Below are 13756 nucleotides of genomic sequence, written 5' to 3' on the forward strand. Positions count from 1 at the left end.
CTTCAATGCCGCGCGGCGCTGCGCAGACTTCGAAGCCGTCTGCCCCCCAGCCACAGATGCCGGCGCCCTCAATGCCACCAGCACCAGCGCCGCGCCGGCGGCGGCACCCGCGGCGCCGCAGCGGTTGTTCACGCAGCCTGCGCCTGGCACATTCGTCCCGTACGAGCCGCCCGCCTCCCCACCTGCCGCGTATGCGGCCCCTGATCTTTACTACTTCGACGGCGCCAACTACCGGCCATGGCAGCAGCAGCTGACGCTCCCCCCCGTGCCGCCGGCGCCCGCGGCGCAGCCGGCCACCTCGTCACGCGGCCCGCCGCCCCCGGGCGCGCCCGGCGGGCCGCCGCTGTACGAGGAGACCTCTCAAGGCATGTTCTCCCGCTGGGCGCCGCCGGCCGGCGCGGCGGTCGGGTCGCAGCCCAATGTGACGCTGTACCTGCGCAACGAGACCACTGGTGTCTTCCAGGTCCTCTTCGACCCTGCCCTGGCCGTTGCCGCGCACAACAGCAACTCCACCGGCGCTCCCTCCAACGCCGCCGAAGACGCCGCCGACCGCAGCGGCGGCGCGCCGGCGGCGCCGGGCGGCAACGCGACGAGCAGCAACGGCAGTGAGGCGACAGCGTGGAACCCGTACGGTACGCCGACGCCCACGCCACAGCTCTATACTCTCGACGCATCCAAGGGGCAGTACACTCCGTACACCATTGACCCCAAGGCTGACTTTCTGCCCAGGCGAGCGCTACGTGCTGCAAGCTTCCAGGGCCCGCCTGAGGGAGGGCCGGCGCACGTCCCAATGCACCATCTGTGAACACCACCAAACTCAAACCTGCCTCCGCTGCCACCTGAAAACCGTGCGCACGGCTGCCTACATCACATGCTCTGACACCCATCACCTGATCAAGTCACGACTGATCTGACTCCAACCTCTGATCTTGCACCCACCCCCTGATCTTCCCGGAGTGCGTGCTGTCAGCTCTGCACTCACCTAACCTTATTACACCCCTCCGACTCCCTGCAGGCTCTACGTGCGTGATGCGGCCAGCAGCGCCGAGCGCGGGCAAGAGGCGTTCAAGGAGTGAGCAATGGCGGCAATGTGACATGATGATGCGGTTTGGGCTGCTGGATTGCAACGTCAAGTATTCACATGCACCCCTGACTTGCGATGGATGAGCATGGGGTATTCACACACACACAAACACACATACACAAACACACACACACAAACACACACACAGCATACAATCACACACAGCATAACAACAAGCGTCCACGCGCGTCAAATGTGTGTGGCCAGCATACATGGCTACTGCAGTCGCAAGCATATCTGGTTTGCAAGTCACTTCTTCAAATCACCCTCCCCTCAAACCAACCTCCCCTCCGTGCCCGGCGTTCCCCGCCCTCCCATCAACCCCAGGTACTACCCAGTCCCTGGGCAGCTCTTCTGGGTGCCCTCCCAAGCCTCAAAGGCCCCCCTCGAGACAGCCGTGGCCCTGAGGCTTGTGCCCTGCCTGCCGCTCGGCTCCAAGCCCACCCAGCCCCTCGGCCGCGACGTCGGCGTACTGCCGGCCTGCCCCGGCAATGCGTTCTGGCAGGATGGGCACTACCTCTTCACAGCACGCACCGCGGCGCGGCAGGTGAGCCGGCCCGCCGGGGCTCCCGTGTTTTTGCAGATGCGTGCGTGTGCGCCTGCGCAGCGGGCGGGATTGCCGAGGTGGTGGATTGCGCTGCTGTGATGCGTCCATCCGGCAGCTGAATGCGAGTGGAGACACGAAAAAGGCAAATCCAGCACTCAGTCACGATCTGCCGACCATTTGATTTACTGCCACTTGGCTTATGCGAATGTTTGCGTCTAAAACTACTCTCCCCTTCTCTCCTCATAGGTCGGCGCCTCCGCCCCTGCGAGCGAGCCCGCATTGCCTTCTGCCGCGAACCCGCTGTCGCCTTCCCCCACCCAGCCACAGTCAGCGAGCAACACCAGCGACGTAGCCGCAGTGCCGGAGAGTGGGGGCCCGTTCCTGCCGCGCGCCCATGCAGGCAACGCTGCAGCAGCACCAGAGGGCTCCGCGCCGCCGGCGGCCACAGGGAGCGGCGCTTCTCCCCAGCAGCCCAGTGTCAGCGTCAGCGTCGACGTGGGTACCCCAAGCTCTCCAAACGATGACGCCGACGCAGAAGACTGGTTGTCTTCGCAGCCCCGCCGGTTCCCTGGCGCAGGGGCAGGGGCGTTCGGGGGCTTCTCGATGCCCCCGATGCCTTGGTATGGCCCGCCTCCTGCGCCGGAGGGCTTCGTCATGGCGGAGGGAAACCAGTTTGCTGGCCAGGTTCCCGGCAGCTTCCCCACTGCCTCGCTGTTCAGCGGGCAGGACGGGCTCCTGGGCATGGGTGCTCTGTTTGGCAAGGTCCTCGGGAAGGGGTTTGCCGGCAAGGGCGCGTTTGGCAAGGGCTTCGAGGGCGGCGTCCCCGGCGCGGCGAGCGGCGGGCCGGCCGCCCCGCCCGGCCAAGCCCGCGCGCCGGCCGGCGCGCGCACCGCCGCCGGCGGCCTTGGCGGCAGCTTTGTTGGCAAGGGAATCGCAGGCTCCAGCTACGCGGGCGACGACTTTGTCAGCAGCAGCCTCGCTCTCCCGGGCTTCAGCGGCACTAGTTACGCCGGTGACGACCGGGTGACCAGCAGCTTCTCGCTGCCCGGCCTGTCCGGCACCAGCTGGGCCGGCCCCGGCCTGAATGTTGGCGCCACGCTCAACGGCAATGGCTGGTCGTGGCCGCCGGCCGCGCCAGCCGACAACGGGTACACCTGCCCCGACTGCCGGCCCGCCGTCACCGCGTTCACGCGGCTGGTCAACGCCAGCGTGGCCGGTTACACCTACGACGAGGCGTCCCTGGAGGACTTTTGCGAGGCGTACTACGAGGCCACCGGTGACGAGTGAGTGACACTGGGTTACCTTCCTAGCCACCTGGCGGCGGATGGCAACCCAAAGATGTTATTGGTTTGCCAACAGCACGTCGCGCCACGGCCTTTTCAACAGGGGAGATACTTACTGCCAGGCGGCCGCTGCTGCACTGCACATGGCGCCGTCCCGCATCCATGTTGCATTTTGCTGGCGTTGTTCATACCTCATTGCCAACCCCACCCACCTTCCCCCGAGCAGCAGCGACTGGAGCGCAAGCGGCGACGACGGCGCCGCCGCTGGCGCCGGCGCCGCCCCAACTGCGGCCCCCGCCGACGCCTGCGCGGCCTTCTCGCCGTTCGCCTGCCCCGCCGACAAAGGCTGCGTCGCCGCCAACCCCTGCACTGTCCGCCAGGAGCGCCGCCCCGACCAGGCACTGTGCTCCTTCCTCTCTGCCGGCGCCGCCGCCTGCTCCCTCGCGCCGGAGTGCGCGTGGCTGCCCGACGCGCTCGCGGCAGAGGGGCCGAGGGCGCAGCACTGCGTTGATGCATACCTGGCAGTCCTCGACCAGGGCCCCGGGGCCGTGGACGGGCCCGCTGCCTACTGCAGGGCGACCCAGGGGGAGGACTGCTCCGAGCTGTGCCTGGCGCTGCTGGGGACGGGCCTGGACTCCCTGCTGTCGCCGCTGCTGCCGGGTGCGCGGGGTTTGGGCGTGTGTGTGTGTGTGGGGGGAGGTTTGGGTTTAGGGGCGGGGCCTGGGGCTGTGAAAGGAGGGAGGACTCCAGGGATGCCGCCTTTGTGGGCAGCTCTGGGCTCACATCACTGTTGCAAGCAGGATCGCCGGATGAAAAGTGTGAGATTGGAGTACTCATTCACCCTTTCTGCTGCACTGCACACGCAAAGTACCACACGCACGAATAGACAAGCGCAGAATCACACATGCACACCCCAATGCGCGCACACGTCGACCACCCTCAGGCCTCTGGCCCTGCGACGCCTGCGCGACCTGCCTGCGCGGGGCCAACGCGAGCCTGGCGCTCATCGCCGGGACCAACAGCAGCGCTGACGCAGCCCTGGCCGTCTACAACCAGTGCCGCGCCCAGCTGTCCGGCACCCCGCTCTCCGCGGATCAGCTGGCAAAGGTGTGTTCCGGCGGCAAGGCCCGAATCTGGGTCAACGCTGCATTTTCCCCCGCATGTTGTTCAGCAAGCAAAGTGAACGCTGTGCCCTGCCTGTGTTGAAACAAGCTGCCAGCAATACCTGGGCAGGGATCCACATCCCCAGCCCTGCCAAGAAAGCCGACCTTACGTCCATTTGGACCAACCCCTGCCCCCGGTGCATAACCCCCCCAGGGCAAGTGCAAGGCCAAGGTCGAGCTCAAGTGCGCCTCTGCCGGCCGCAGGAACACATGCATCCTCAACCAGGACTGCACCTACGAGTGAGCGGGCCGACGGTGACGTCAGCGAGGCAGACGGGGACGTCAGCAGGGAACCCTGCGTGGCCGGGCCCGTTGGCTGCAGGAGCCCGCGCGCGCAGCTTACGCCTCACTGCTGGTTCCCAGGCGAGCTATTATTATGATTGCGTCGGCGAATGTAGCCCCAACATTCACAAGACATGCCTTGCGGCGGCTCCGGCTCCGTTGCAATCCCGCTCGCCCACTGCCTCTTACTGCCAACCAGCTTCCTGGGCAAGTGCACATCAATGGACGACGCCTACTGCCGGACCGTCGTGTGGGAGCCGCAGCGCACCGTCTGCAAGGCGCGCGCCGTGTGCCGCCAGGTCGCGTCGCAGCCCGCGGCGTCCACCGCCGAGGGCGCGTGCGCGCTGACTGGCCTGTGCCCCGAGCAGTCCGAGGGCGCCGCCGCCAACGCGACGGCAACGGCCACCTGCGATGCGTGCGTCCGTCGCGCGAGGCGGGAGCTCTCTGCGCTCCCAGGCGGCGACGTCTGCGCCGCTGCCGCGGCGGGCACCGGGGCGGGCGCGCCCCCGCTTGAGGGCCCGGGTGGCAGCCTGGACGGCTGCCTGGGCGTGGTGGCATCGCTGCAGCGCGGCGCGGACGACTGCCGGGACGTGGAGGCCAATTGGGGCCTTTTCCTGGCCGATCTCGAGAGCCCTGGGGAGGGTGCACCGTTCTCGGCCTTCTGCCACCAGATCAACGCTACAGGTGGGCGGGGACGCCGCGTTGGCTGTGCTGCTCGCACCTGCGCCGTCTTCCCTTCTTGGGTAGGCGTGTGTCAGGCTTGCCTGCATGCCAGATGCAAATCCGCTTCTGCCAATCAGTTCTTGCCGACGGATCAAAAAATGGCGCTCGTCGCCATTCCCATACATCAACCGCAACCACTGCCGCGCGATGGCACCGCAGCCACCTGCGACACGCGGCGGCGCGCCGGCGAGCTCATGGGCTCCTTCTTCTCGGCCGACGGCCCCTACGAGGCCTGCGCGGCGTCCTCCCCCCTGGCGCGAGACCTAATGGCGGCCGGCCGCCTGCCGCGGAGCGCGGACGGCCTGCACGCCTTCTGCGTGGAGCTGGCCGGCGCCGCGGACGATGCGGATGACATCGGCACGGCCCTGGACGTGAGCCGCGGCGGCCTCGCAGCCTTCCGTTTAGTCTTATGAGCCGCGGCCCCCGCCTCGCAGCGCCGCGCTGGTGGTGGGTGCCGCAGCGTCAGCAAGGGCGAGGGCGATGGACAGGGCGGATTGCTGCGGCAGGTGGGGAGGTTCAAGGTATGAAACCTTGCTTAATTTTGTGCCCAACCCCCTGCCTCCTGCGGTCCCAACCCTCCCCGCCAGGCGGTGAGGGACCTGTTCACTGGCGGAGCCCTCTGTGATAGCTCCAGCGACTCGTGCTGCCCGCCATCCGGCATCACACCAACCCCCGACGTGTGAGTGCATTGTTTGGGAGCATATTCAGACTGCCGTCTTGCTTCCCGTAATGATGGCGCCGTCGGCCGATGCTGCATCGGGCCTTTGCTTACCAGTGCTCATTATCGCATGTGAACGATGCGATGCTGGTGACACGTTTGAAATGACGTTGGTGGTATGCTTGCAAGGGTGTTGGGGCCCTGGCTGGCATGCAATTCGCGCTTAAGCGTGGCCACAACCTCGGACCTGCTGCCCTTGCGCTCTTGATTCGCAGGTGCGAGGGCCAGTCAACGCCCTGCCAGGCCGGCACTACTTGCAAGGTCACCCAGGACCCATGCAACGAAGCGGCCAAGGCCAGCTTCTCGCGCAGATGTGAGGATGCTGTTGCAATTTGCATCGGCCAATCATGATCATTGCTTGTGCACCGAGCGGCTGGGCTGTGCAGGGGGGGCTGGAAACCTGGCATGTTGCGTCCGCAGGATGCCGTTACTTGCCGCAGCTGGCTTAAGAGGAAGCGTTGGGCCGCGCACAGCCGAAAACCCTGAACCCTGAACCCCCAAACCCTGAACCCTCAACCTCGCCCAAACCCCACAGCCAGCACGAACGCAACCTGCGAGCCCGATACCTTTGTCGGCAACGCGACCTGCGCCTTCTTCCCCGCCAGCCCCGACCTCGCCAGCCGCGCCATCGCGGTGCTCCCGACACAGCAGCGCCCCGCTTCTGCCAATGCCAGCGGCGGCGCTGACGTCATCACCGGGATCTGCTACACACCGACCCTCTGGGACGCCTGCGCGCCGGGCGCAGCCTGCAGCTTCCCTTGGGCTGGCTCTGACCTCTGTAAGCCCATCCCAACATGCAGCCTGCCGCCATCCACCGGAAGCGGCCCGGGCTGTGGCGCGGGGGATGACAGCTGCTGCATTGCATCTGAGGGTGCCACGTTCTCGGAAGACGAGGAGGATCTGTGCCTCATCAACTTTGGTGAGTGGCGGTCTGACCGAGCGAAAGTGCAGCAGGACTACTGTGGGAACCGGCCCAGCGAGCCTTCCGGGCGTCGATGCGTGTTTCTGGAAACAAGCACAATGCAATGACGTGTGCCGCACGATGAATGGACACGGCGCGGGTGCAGCAACTGGTCTCATCATCCCACCCACCACGTCGCTCCGACGCACCTGCCCACCGCCGACAGGCCCCGCCGGCAAGGGCTGCGCCGTGCGCCCGCGCTGCGCCATGGTCCGCGACCCCTGCCGCGCCCACGCCACCCCTTGGGCCTGCTCTGCCGACCCTACGTGCCAGTACACCGCCCGCGACCCCGCCTCGCCCTTTGGCGGCCGCGCGTGCGCGACCGTCCCCGCCCTCGACAAGTGCCGCGCGGCGGCCGTCGGCGAGTGCTGGCGTGAGGGTCCTGCCTGCGCGGTCGTCGACAGATGCGTCGCCAGCGACTGCGCGGACAGCGACACGTGCTGCCCCTTCCAGGACGACCCGGCCGGCTGCGCGCGCGCGTTCCCGGCCTGCCAAACCGACGTCGGCTGCCGCCCGAGGGTGGACGCGTGCGCGGCGGCTATCGGCAACGCGACAGCGTGCGCGACGCTGCCTTACTGCAGGTGGGGCCAGGGCGGCCGCTCCGATCTGTTCCCGAGTGCTTGTGTCACCCCTTTTGAAATGGTTCCAAGGGCATGCAGAGTGTCACAGGGGACGTCGGCAGTGAGACTTGGGTCGGCCCCGTCAGTCCCCTCCCTTCCTGGCTTGCTGCCCCCCCTTGCTCCTTCTCTCTCCCTGCCTCTCTCTCTCACTCACGCACACTCTTTCTCTCGTACTCTCTCTTACTCCCTTTGACCGTCTCACACACACTTGCAAACACATACATACACATACACACACACGCACACACAAACACACACATGTGCTCACACATACAAGAACAAATCACCGCTCCCCATGCTTCCCCTTCCCCACCGCAAACCACCGCGCAGCTGGGACGCCTTCAAGGGCTGCTCCCTGGACGCGTCCAAGCACGCGTGCGCGGCCCTCGACATAGACCTCTGCCGCGGCAGCGCGGACTGCACGCCAGACTTCCAGTGCCTGGTGCGCACGATCCCGGTCACACGCCCCACACACAAGCGCCCCGCGTGTCGCGTCCGCCGCCGGCCAAGGTCATCAGCGTCAGGGTGACCGCCGCGCTCTGCAGCACACCAGCACTGCTCTGTCTGGACACGGCTACCAGCTGCGTGACGGATTCGCGCCGCCCTTCCTGCCCAATGCCTGCCCCCCTTCGCCGACGCGGACAGGACACATGCAAGATGTGCGGCGACTGCGTGGCCGCGGCGTACTCCGCCGTGTCGTCCCCAGCCAACGAGGCCTTCCTCAAAGACCCCGGGAACGCCACCCTCGGCATTGCACTCCTGGAGGTGGGGGCCGCTGTTTTTGACCTGTTGTGGCGTCTCATGCAACCGCCTGCTTCTGGAGACGCGTCAGCCAGGCGCACGGGATAGACGGGGAGGAGGGGAATGGAGGGATGGTCTGGGGATGTAAACGCCAGCAATCGTGGTGCTGGAGTCAGCGTGCCATGGGCTCGGGGTGGGCTTGCCCGCGGTGGCCCTTGGGATCAGCGCGCGGGCCCGGGACCTGGAGGGCTGCCCGCATGCAGAATTGCGGAATGACTGGTCTCGACCGCGTGATGCCGTGGCCGCAGAGGCTGCCTCGCTGATCTCTGATATTCAACTGCACAGCGTATCACGATTCGATCGGACCCCACGTCTCCCGACCTGTTGCGCTGCGCTTGCCGCGCTGCCGCAGGACGCCTGCGCGCGCAAACTGTTTGATCCCGAGGGCTGCGCCGCCGCCCTCGCCGCCGTCAAGCGCCCCGGCGGCGCCACGACGGCCCTCCGCCCTGGCGCGCTCTGCACGCTCCTGGGCTCCTGCCCCCTTGGCAGCTGCAACATCACCGACCCCTCCGCCCGCCCGGCCGGCGCCGCCGCGCCCCTGGACCGCTGCACGGCCTCCGGCACGGCCGCGGGCGCGCTGCCGCCAGGCACCAACCGCCCCGGCGCGCGCCCCCCGGCGCCGCTGTGCATGGGCACCGCGGACTGCGCCGGGAACGCCTCGGTCTGCGAGTACCCCGGCACTGACTGCGCCTTCAAGACGTGCGACCCTGAGACCGGGGCGGACGCGTGTGTGGCCACCGGGACCTGCCAGGATCCGTGCCAGACGCCGTCGGCGCTGGCGCGCCTGGCGGCCGGCAGCGCGGCCGCACCACCCTGCAAGAGCGCCTTGGGTGGGTGGTTGGGGGGGCCATGGAGCTGTGGCTTGGCTCTGGCGCGTTGCTGCTCCGCCGTGCTTGCTGTTGCCGCAACCCGCATCACACTGACCGCCACTAGCAAACACTCCACCACCTCCAGCGCACCGCCCCACCCACGCGTCCGCAGACTGCCTGCCCGGCGTCGAGTGCCGCCCCTCGCTGCCCGACTGCCGCCGCGCGGTGTGCGCCGGCGGCGTCGAGGCGACCGAGCCATGCGGCGACATCTGCTGGCCGCGGGCCCCGCTCATGATCGGCGCCTCGGTCGCGCGCGACGGCACGCTCCAGGTGCGGCCCCTCTGCTCGCTGCTGACGACGAATGAAAGCCTCGATCAGGCCGTGTCTGCGCCGAGCTTGTCTGGCTTGTGCACAGCTCTGGGGCGGGCGCAGCACTAGATGTTCAAATGTAGGCGACCCCTGTCGTCCTCTATAGTCAGGCGTGGCCAAAGCCCACACACACACACACGCACGCACGCACGCACGCACACACAAAACTCTCACACACATGCGTACACACACACACACACACACGCACACACAACGCGCCCCTCAAACCATCAACCCCGACCCATACCCTCTTCACGCCTCAACCCTCAGGTCCAGCTGAACGAGGCCGCCCTCACCGCCAGCAGCGCCTGCGCCCTCATATTCGACGGCCCCACCTCCCAGCTCCTCGGCCAGTGGGCACTCTGCGAAGCCTTGGGCAGCACGCTGTCGATTGTGCTCCTTGGAACCGTCGACCTGGTCCCAGGCGCGAGCGTCATCGCCCTCGACCCCGAGCAGTCGTGGCTCGTGCCCGCCCTCGAGCCGGCCACCGCGTTCCTCGGGTCGCTGCGCCTGCCCGCGACGCTCTGCGAGGCCCCGGACTGCCCGCCGCCGCCGGCGACGCTGGACGGGCTGCTGGACTTGGTGATCGGCGCCTGCCCCGGCGACGACGACGCGGCAGAGGTCGTGCTGGCCGACGCTGGCGCATCAGCCACTGGGCTGGCCGGCAAGCTGACCTCGGTCAAATGGAGCCTCGTTCAAGGCAGTGACCCGCTGCTTGCAGAGCTGATCGCGGACGCAAACGCCGAGAGGGTGCCGCTGTCGCGCTGGGCCGGCGCGTACGGCGACGACGCAAAGGGTGGCTGCTACGGGGGTTACGGCGGTTACGGTGGTTATGGTAGTTATGGTTATGGCAGCTATGGCAGTTATGGTGGTTACGGCGGATATGGCGGCTGCGGCGGTGGCGGCCCTGGCGAGCTGCTGTGAGTTCAAAAGAAGGGAGCATGTGGGATGAGGGAGGCGCCTGCACTCTGGATCGTCGGCAGTGTACTCTAAACTTGGAGGCTGCCTCGTGCTCTTGATGTCATTTCTTGTCTGCATGCCTTGCCATCAAGTTACACATGCTGTGCACCACCGCCGCCGCCGCTCCTCGCCGCAGGCTCCCGCCGCTGGTGCTCACCGCCACCTTGGGCCAACTGCGTTCTGTCGCCCCGGGCACGTACACCATCGGCATAACCCTCACCAACATCTTTGACGTGGCAGCATCTGCCAACCTCACCTTCACCATCTCGCTCGCGTCACCGGACGCGCCGCCGGCCTTCAGCCTCATCAGCGGCGCGGCGTCGTTCGCGCCGTCTCAGAGCGTAACCATCGCCGCCAGGTGGGCGGCCCACCTGTCAACCCCCCGCTGTCACCAACTGAACACGCAGGATGCATGAAAGACTTCGGCACGCCCGACGTGCGTGCGCGGCCGCGGCTGAAGCCCTGAAATGTGCACTCTGACCAGCCGTCCTGCCGTTGCACCCGACCTCGCCGCGACGCCCCTCTCCTTGTACCTTGCTTCAGGTTGGCGCCCAGCAGCTGTCCAACAGCTGCCGCCGGCCCTGTGACCTGGTCCTGGTCCTCGGACGTCCCAACCCTCGATTTGTCGGGCATGACGTCAGCCACCCTTTACATCGGCGCCGGCGTGCCGGGCCTCTTGGCTGGCGAGGTGCGCAAGGCGTGCAATCATGTTGTTTCAAACTTGCTGCATGGCTCTCACGCACTCTAAGAACTGCGCTTAGGGGGTGAGAATTTGGGGTGAGGTACCAAGTCTTTACCTTGGCGTTTTGCCATCCAACCAATGCGCATGATCACCTTGTCCGCTACAATCCCTGCAGCTTCATTTGCGCCCCGCCACACCCACCGCCCCGCAGCTCTACACCTTCAAAGCGACCGCCCGCTACGGCAACGCCACAGCCTCTTCCTCCGACACCCTCTCTCTGCTCGCCACTGCTTCCACGCTCGTCGCGAGCCTGGAGGGGCCCTCCGGCGCCGTGCGCGCCGACGGGGAAGCCACCTTCAGCGCGGCGGGCAGCTACGACCCAGATGACCCGGACAGCGCCCTGGGGGCTCTGGCGTTTGTGTGGTCGTGCTCAGTCTCCGCCACGGGCGGGCCCTGCTTTGACGGGTGCGCCCCTTGGCAGGAAGCTGCATTTCTGTGGCTGTCATGCTTGGGTGGCCTAATGACTCCTCAGTTGCTTGCCACACAGGCGCTATTCACATCGGAGTAAATAGCACACACAATATGCACATTCACAGGAGCAGTTGCTGGATTCTTGCTGCTCCCTGGATTCTGCGTTTGCAATCATTCAAGACGTCATTCGAGTTTATTATATTACAACCTCTGTCCCCCCCCAGGTCCTACCGAGGCGTCCAAGACGGCCCCACATGGACCATCGACCTCGGCCGCCTGTCGCCAGGCACCGACTACACCGTCGCGGTCACCGCTGTCAAGGGCAGCGCCTCCCCCAACAGCGCCGGCGATGATGAAGATGACGACGACGCGCAGGCCGCAGACGCGCCCGCCGCGCCGCCGCGCAGCGCGTCCGCGTCGCTGCGCCTTGCGCCGACGGACGCGGCCGTGCCGACCGCGACCATCCGGCGGTCCTGCGGCGCCGAGGAGGCAGGGCCCGGCGGGCGCGCGGCGCCGCGGCAGTGCCCGGCGCGCCACAACCCTACGGAACCGCTGACGCTGGAGGCGGCGTTCGAGATCGGGTGGGTCCTGCGGCGCGGCCGCGCAGCATGGCAGCGCAGGGTCGCTCTGGATTCAAGTGCTTTTATTCATCAATACTGCATTGTTACAAAAAAGGCCATCTGCTGGTGTGGCTGCGCTATGCCGGTAATCGGGATTCAGGCTGTTAGCCTTGACGGGCCTGGCGCCATCTGCCTGTGCACCTGCAGCCCGCGCACCGCCCCGCTTCATGCAGTTGCACCGCAATGCAACCCCCCAACCCTTGCACCGCCAGGCCGGCTGTGGCGTCGATGCTGTGGGCGTTTGACCCGTCGCACCCGCTGGGCGGGCTCCTGCTGTCGGACGACACGACTCTGGGCGGCACCGACAAGCCCACGCTGACCGTGCGCCCTGAGGGCCTGCCGAGCGCGGGGTCTGTGTCGTTCCTCCTCACGCTGCTCGGCAAGGTGAGAGGGTGCAATGAGGGCCGTGGAGGTGCGGCAAGCGGCGGATGCGTTGTGCGGAGACAGGGGCTGCCAGAACATAGATAGATAGATACCGTAGGTGAAACTCATCAAGCCAGTTGCTAGGCCGTATCATGAGCGTCTGACTGCAAATGTTGATAGGTATTCAAAACCCTGACCCTTTCAAGCCACGCACCTCAGCCATCCGCCGCACAACTCACAGACGGGCCTGCCGCTTCCACACGCTGCCCGCGTTCCTTGAAACAGGACGGAACCTCTGGCACGTCCACCCTGACGGTCGACCTCAACAGCGCCCCCGTCTGCACGCTCGCCGGCGGCTCCGGCTGCGCCGGCGTGCTGCCCGCGCCGTTCTCCTTCCCCCTGGCGGCCGCGTTTGACGCGTTTGGGGACGCGGCCCCGTCCTTCCCCGACTGCTCGACCACCCTGGGCGCGCCCCGCGGCGCGTGGGCCGACCCCGACGGCGACGCGCTGTCCTTTGAGTTTGGGGTGGTTGACCCGCTCACCGGCGCCCAGACCGCGCGCGCCGCGGGCCCCACGCCGGCGTTCACGTTTGACCGGCTCGTCCCCGGCACCCACAGCCTGTACATGTGCGCCATCGACGCGCTGGGCGCCCGCAGCTGCGACAGCACGGAGACCCGGGTGGCGCCGCCGGTAGCCGGCGCCTCGGACGCCGCGGTCTGGGAGCGGACGTGGGCGGACATGGCCGCCGATCTGGAGAGCAGCCTCGGAGATGCGGAGGCGGTCGCTCAGATCGGCTTCCAGATGGCCGGAATCTGCAAGTTCCTGCGGGACAGCGGCCTGCCGCTGCCGGCTCTCTTGGATGAGGACATCTTTGGCCCCGTGGACGCGACTGATTACGAACCTGAGGTCGACATCGACGGATCCGAGGGCGACAGCAACGAAGATGCCGAGGACGGCGCCGGGGCTGTCGTTGGCAGCGGCGACGGCGCCTCTACCGCCGCCGCGGCCGTCCAGCGGAAGCCCGAGGGGCACCGCAGCCGCCCCCGCGTGGCCAAGGCGCTGGTGGCCCCAGTGCCCGCGCCGACGGGCGGCCTGCCGGCGGCCCTGAGCCCGAGCAACCTTGTGAAGTCGATGGCTGCCGCGGCCGCGGGGACGGGCAGCCCCGGCGCGCTGAATGCGCTGGTGGCAGCTGCCGGGCAGCTGGCGACGGTTGCGCCGATCAACCCCGAGGCCGGGATGGCGGTGGTCAAGCTGTACAAGTGAGTAGGGGCGGGAGCGGCTGACAAGGGGCGGGCAGGAG

The 13756-nt window shown here is 67.3% G+C and overlaps 2 protein-coding genes across 2 annotated transcripts; both read left to right on the top strand.

Annotated features, from left to right (window-relative positions):
- Nucleotides 1-5: 5 nt before the first annotated feature.
- MNEG_7732 (hypothetical protein) lies at nt 6-1076 on the top strand (the record flags this gene model as incomplete). The annotated part of the gene is made up of 3 exons (XM_014043794.1): nt 6-37; nt 82-627; nt 1016-1076. The coding sequence occupies 3 exons, from the start codon at nt 6-8 to the stop codon at nt 1074-1076; spliced, it is 639 nt and encodes a 212-aa protein (XP_013899248.1).
- Nucleotides 1077-2243: 1167 nt separating this feature from the next.
- On the top strand, nt 2244-13719 carry MNEG_7733 (hypothetical protein; the record flags this gene model as incomplete). The annotated part of the gene is made up of 21 exons (XM_014043795.1): nt 2244-2914; nt 3141-3574; nt 3858-4021; nt 4232-4317; nt 4559-5043; nt 5242-5453; nt 5670-5761; nt 6016-6113; nt 6336-6719; nt 6928-7342; nt 7712-7823; nt 8027-8146; nt 8535-9012; nt 9164-9321; nt 9631-10280; nt 10457-10678; nt 10864-11008; nt 11214-11467; nt 11698-12054; nt 12306-12477; nt 12742-13719. 21 exons carry the CDS (start codon nt 2244-2246, stop codon nt 13717-13719), a joined length of 6687 nt encoding a protein of 2228 aa, XP_013899249.1.
- Between the last annotated feature and the right edge of the window lie 37 nt (nt 13720-13756).

This window comes from Monoraphidium neglectum (genome assembly GCF_000611645.1).
Source record: "Monoraphidium neglectum strain SAG 48.87 unplaced genomic scaffold scaffold01399, whole genome shotgun sequence".
Classification (NCBI taxonomy): domain Eukaryota; kingdom Viridiplantae; phylum Chlorophyta; class Chlorophyceae; order Sphaeropleales; family Selenastraceae; genus Monoraphidium; species Monoraphidium neglectum.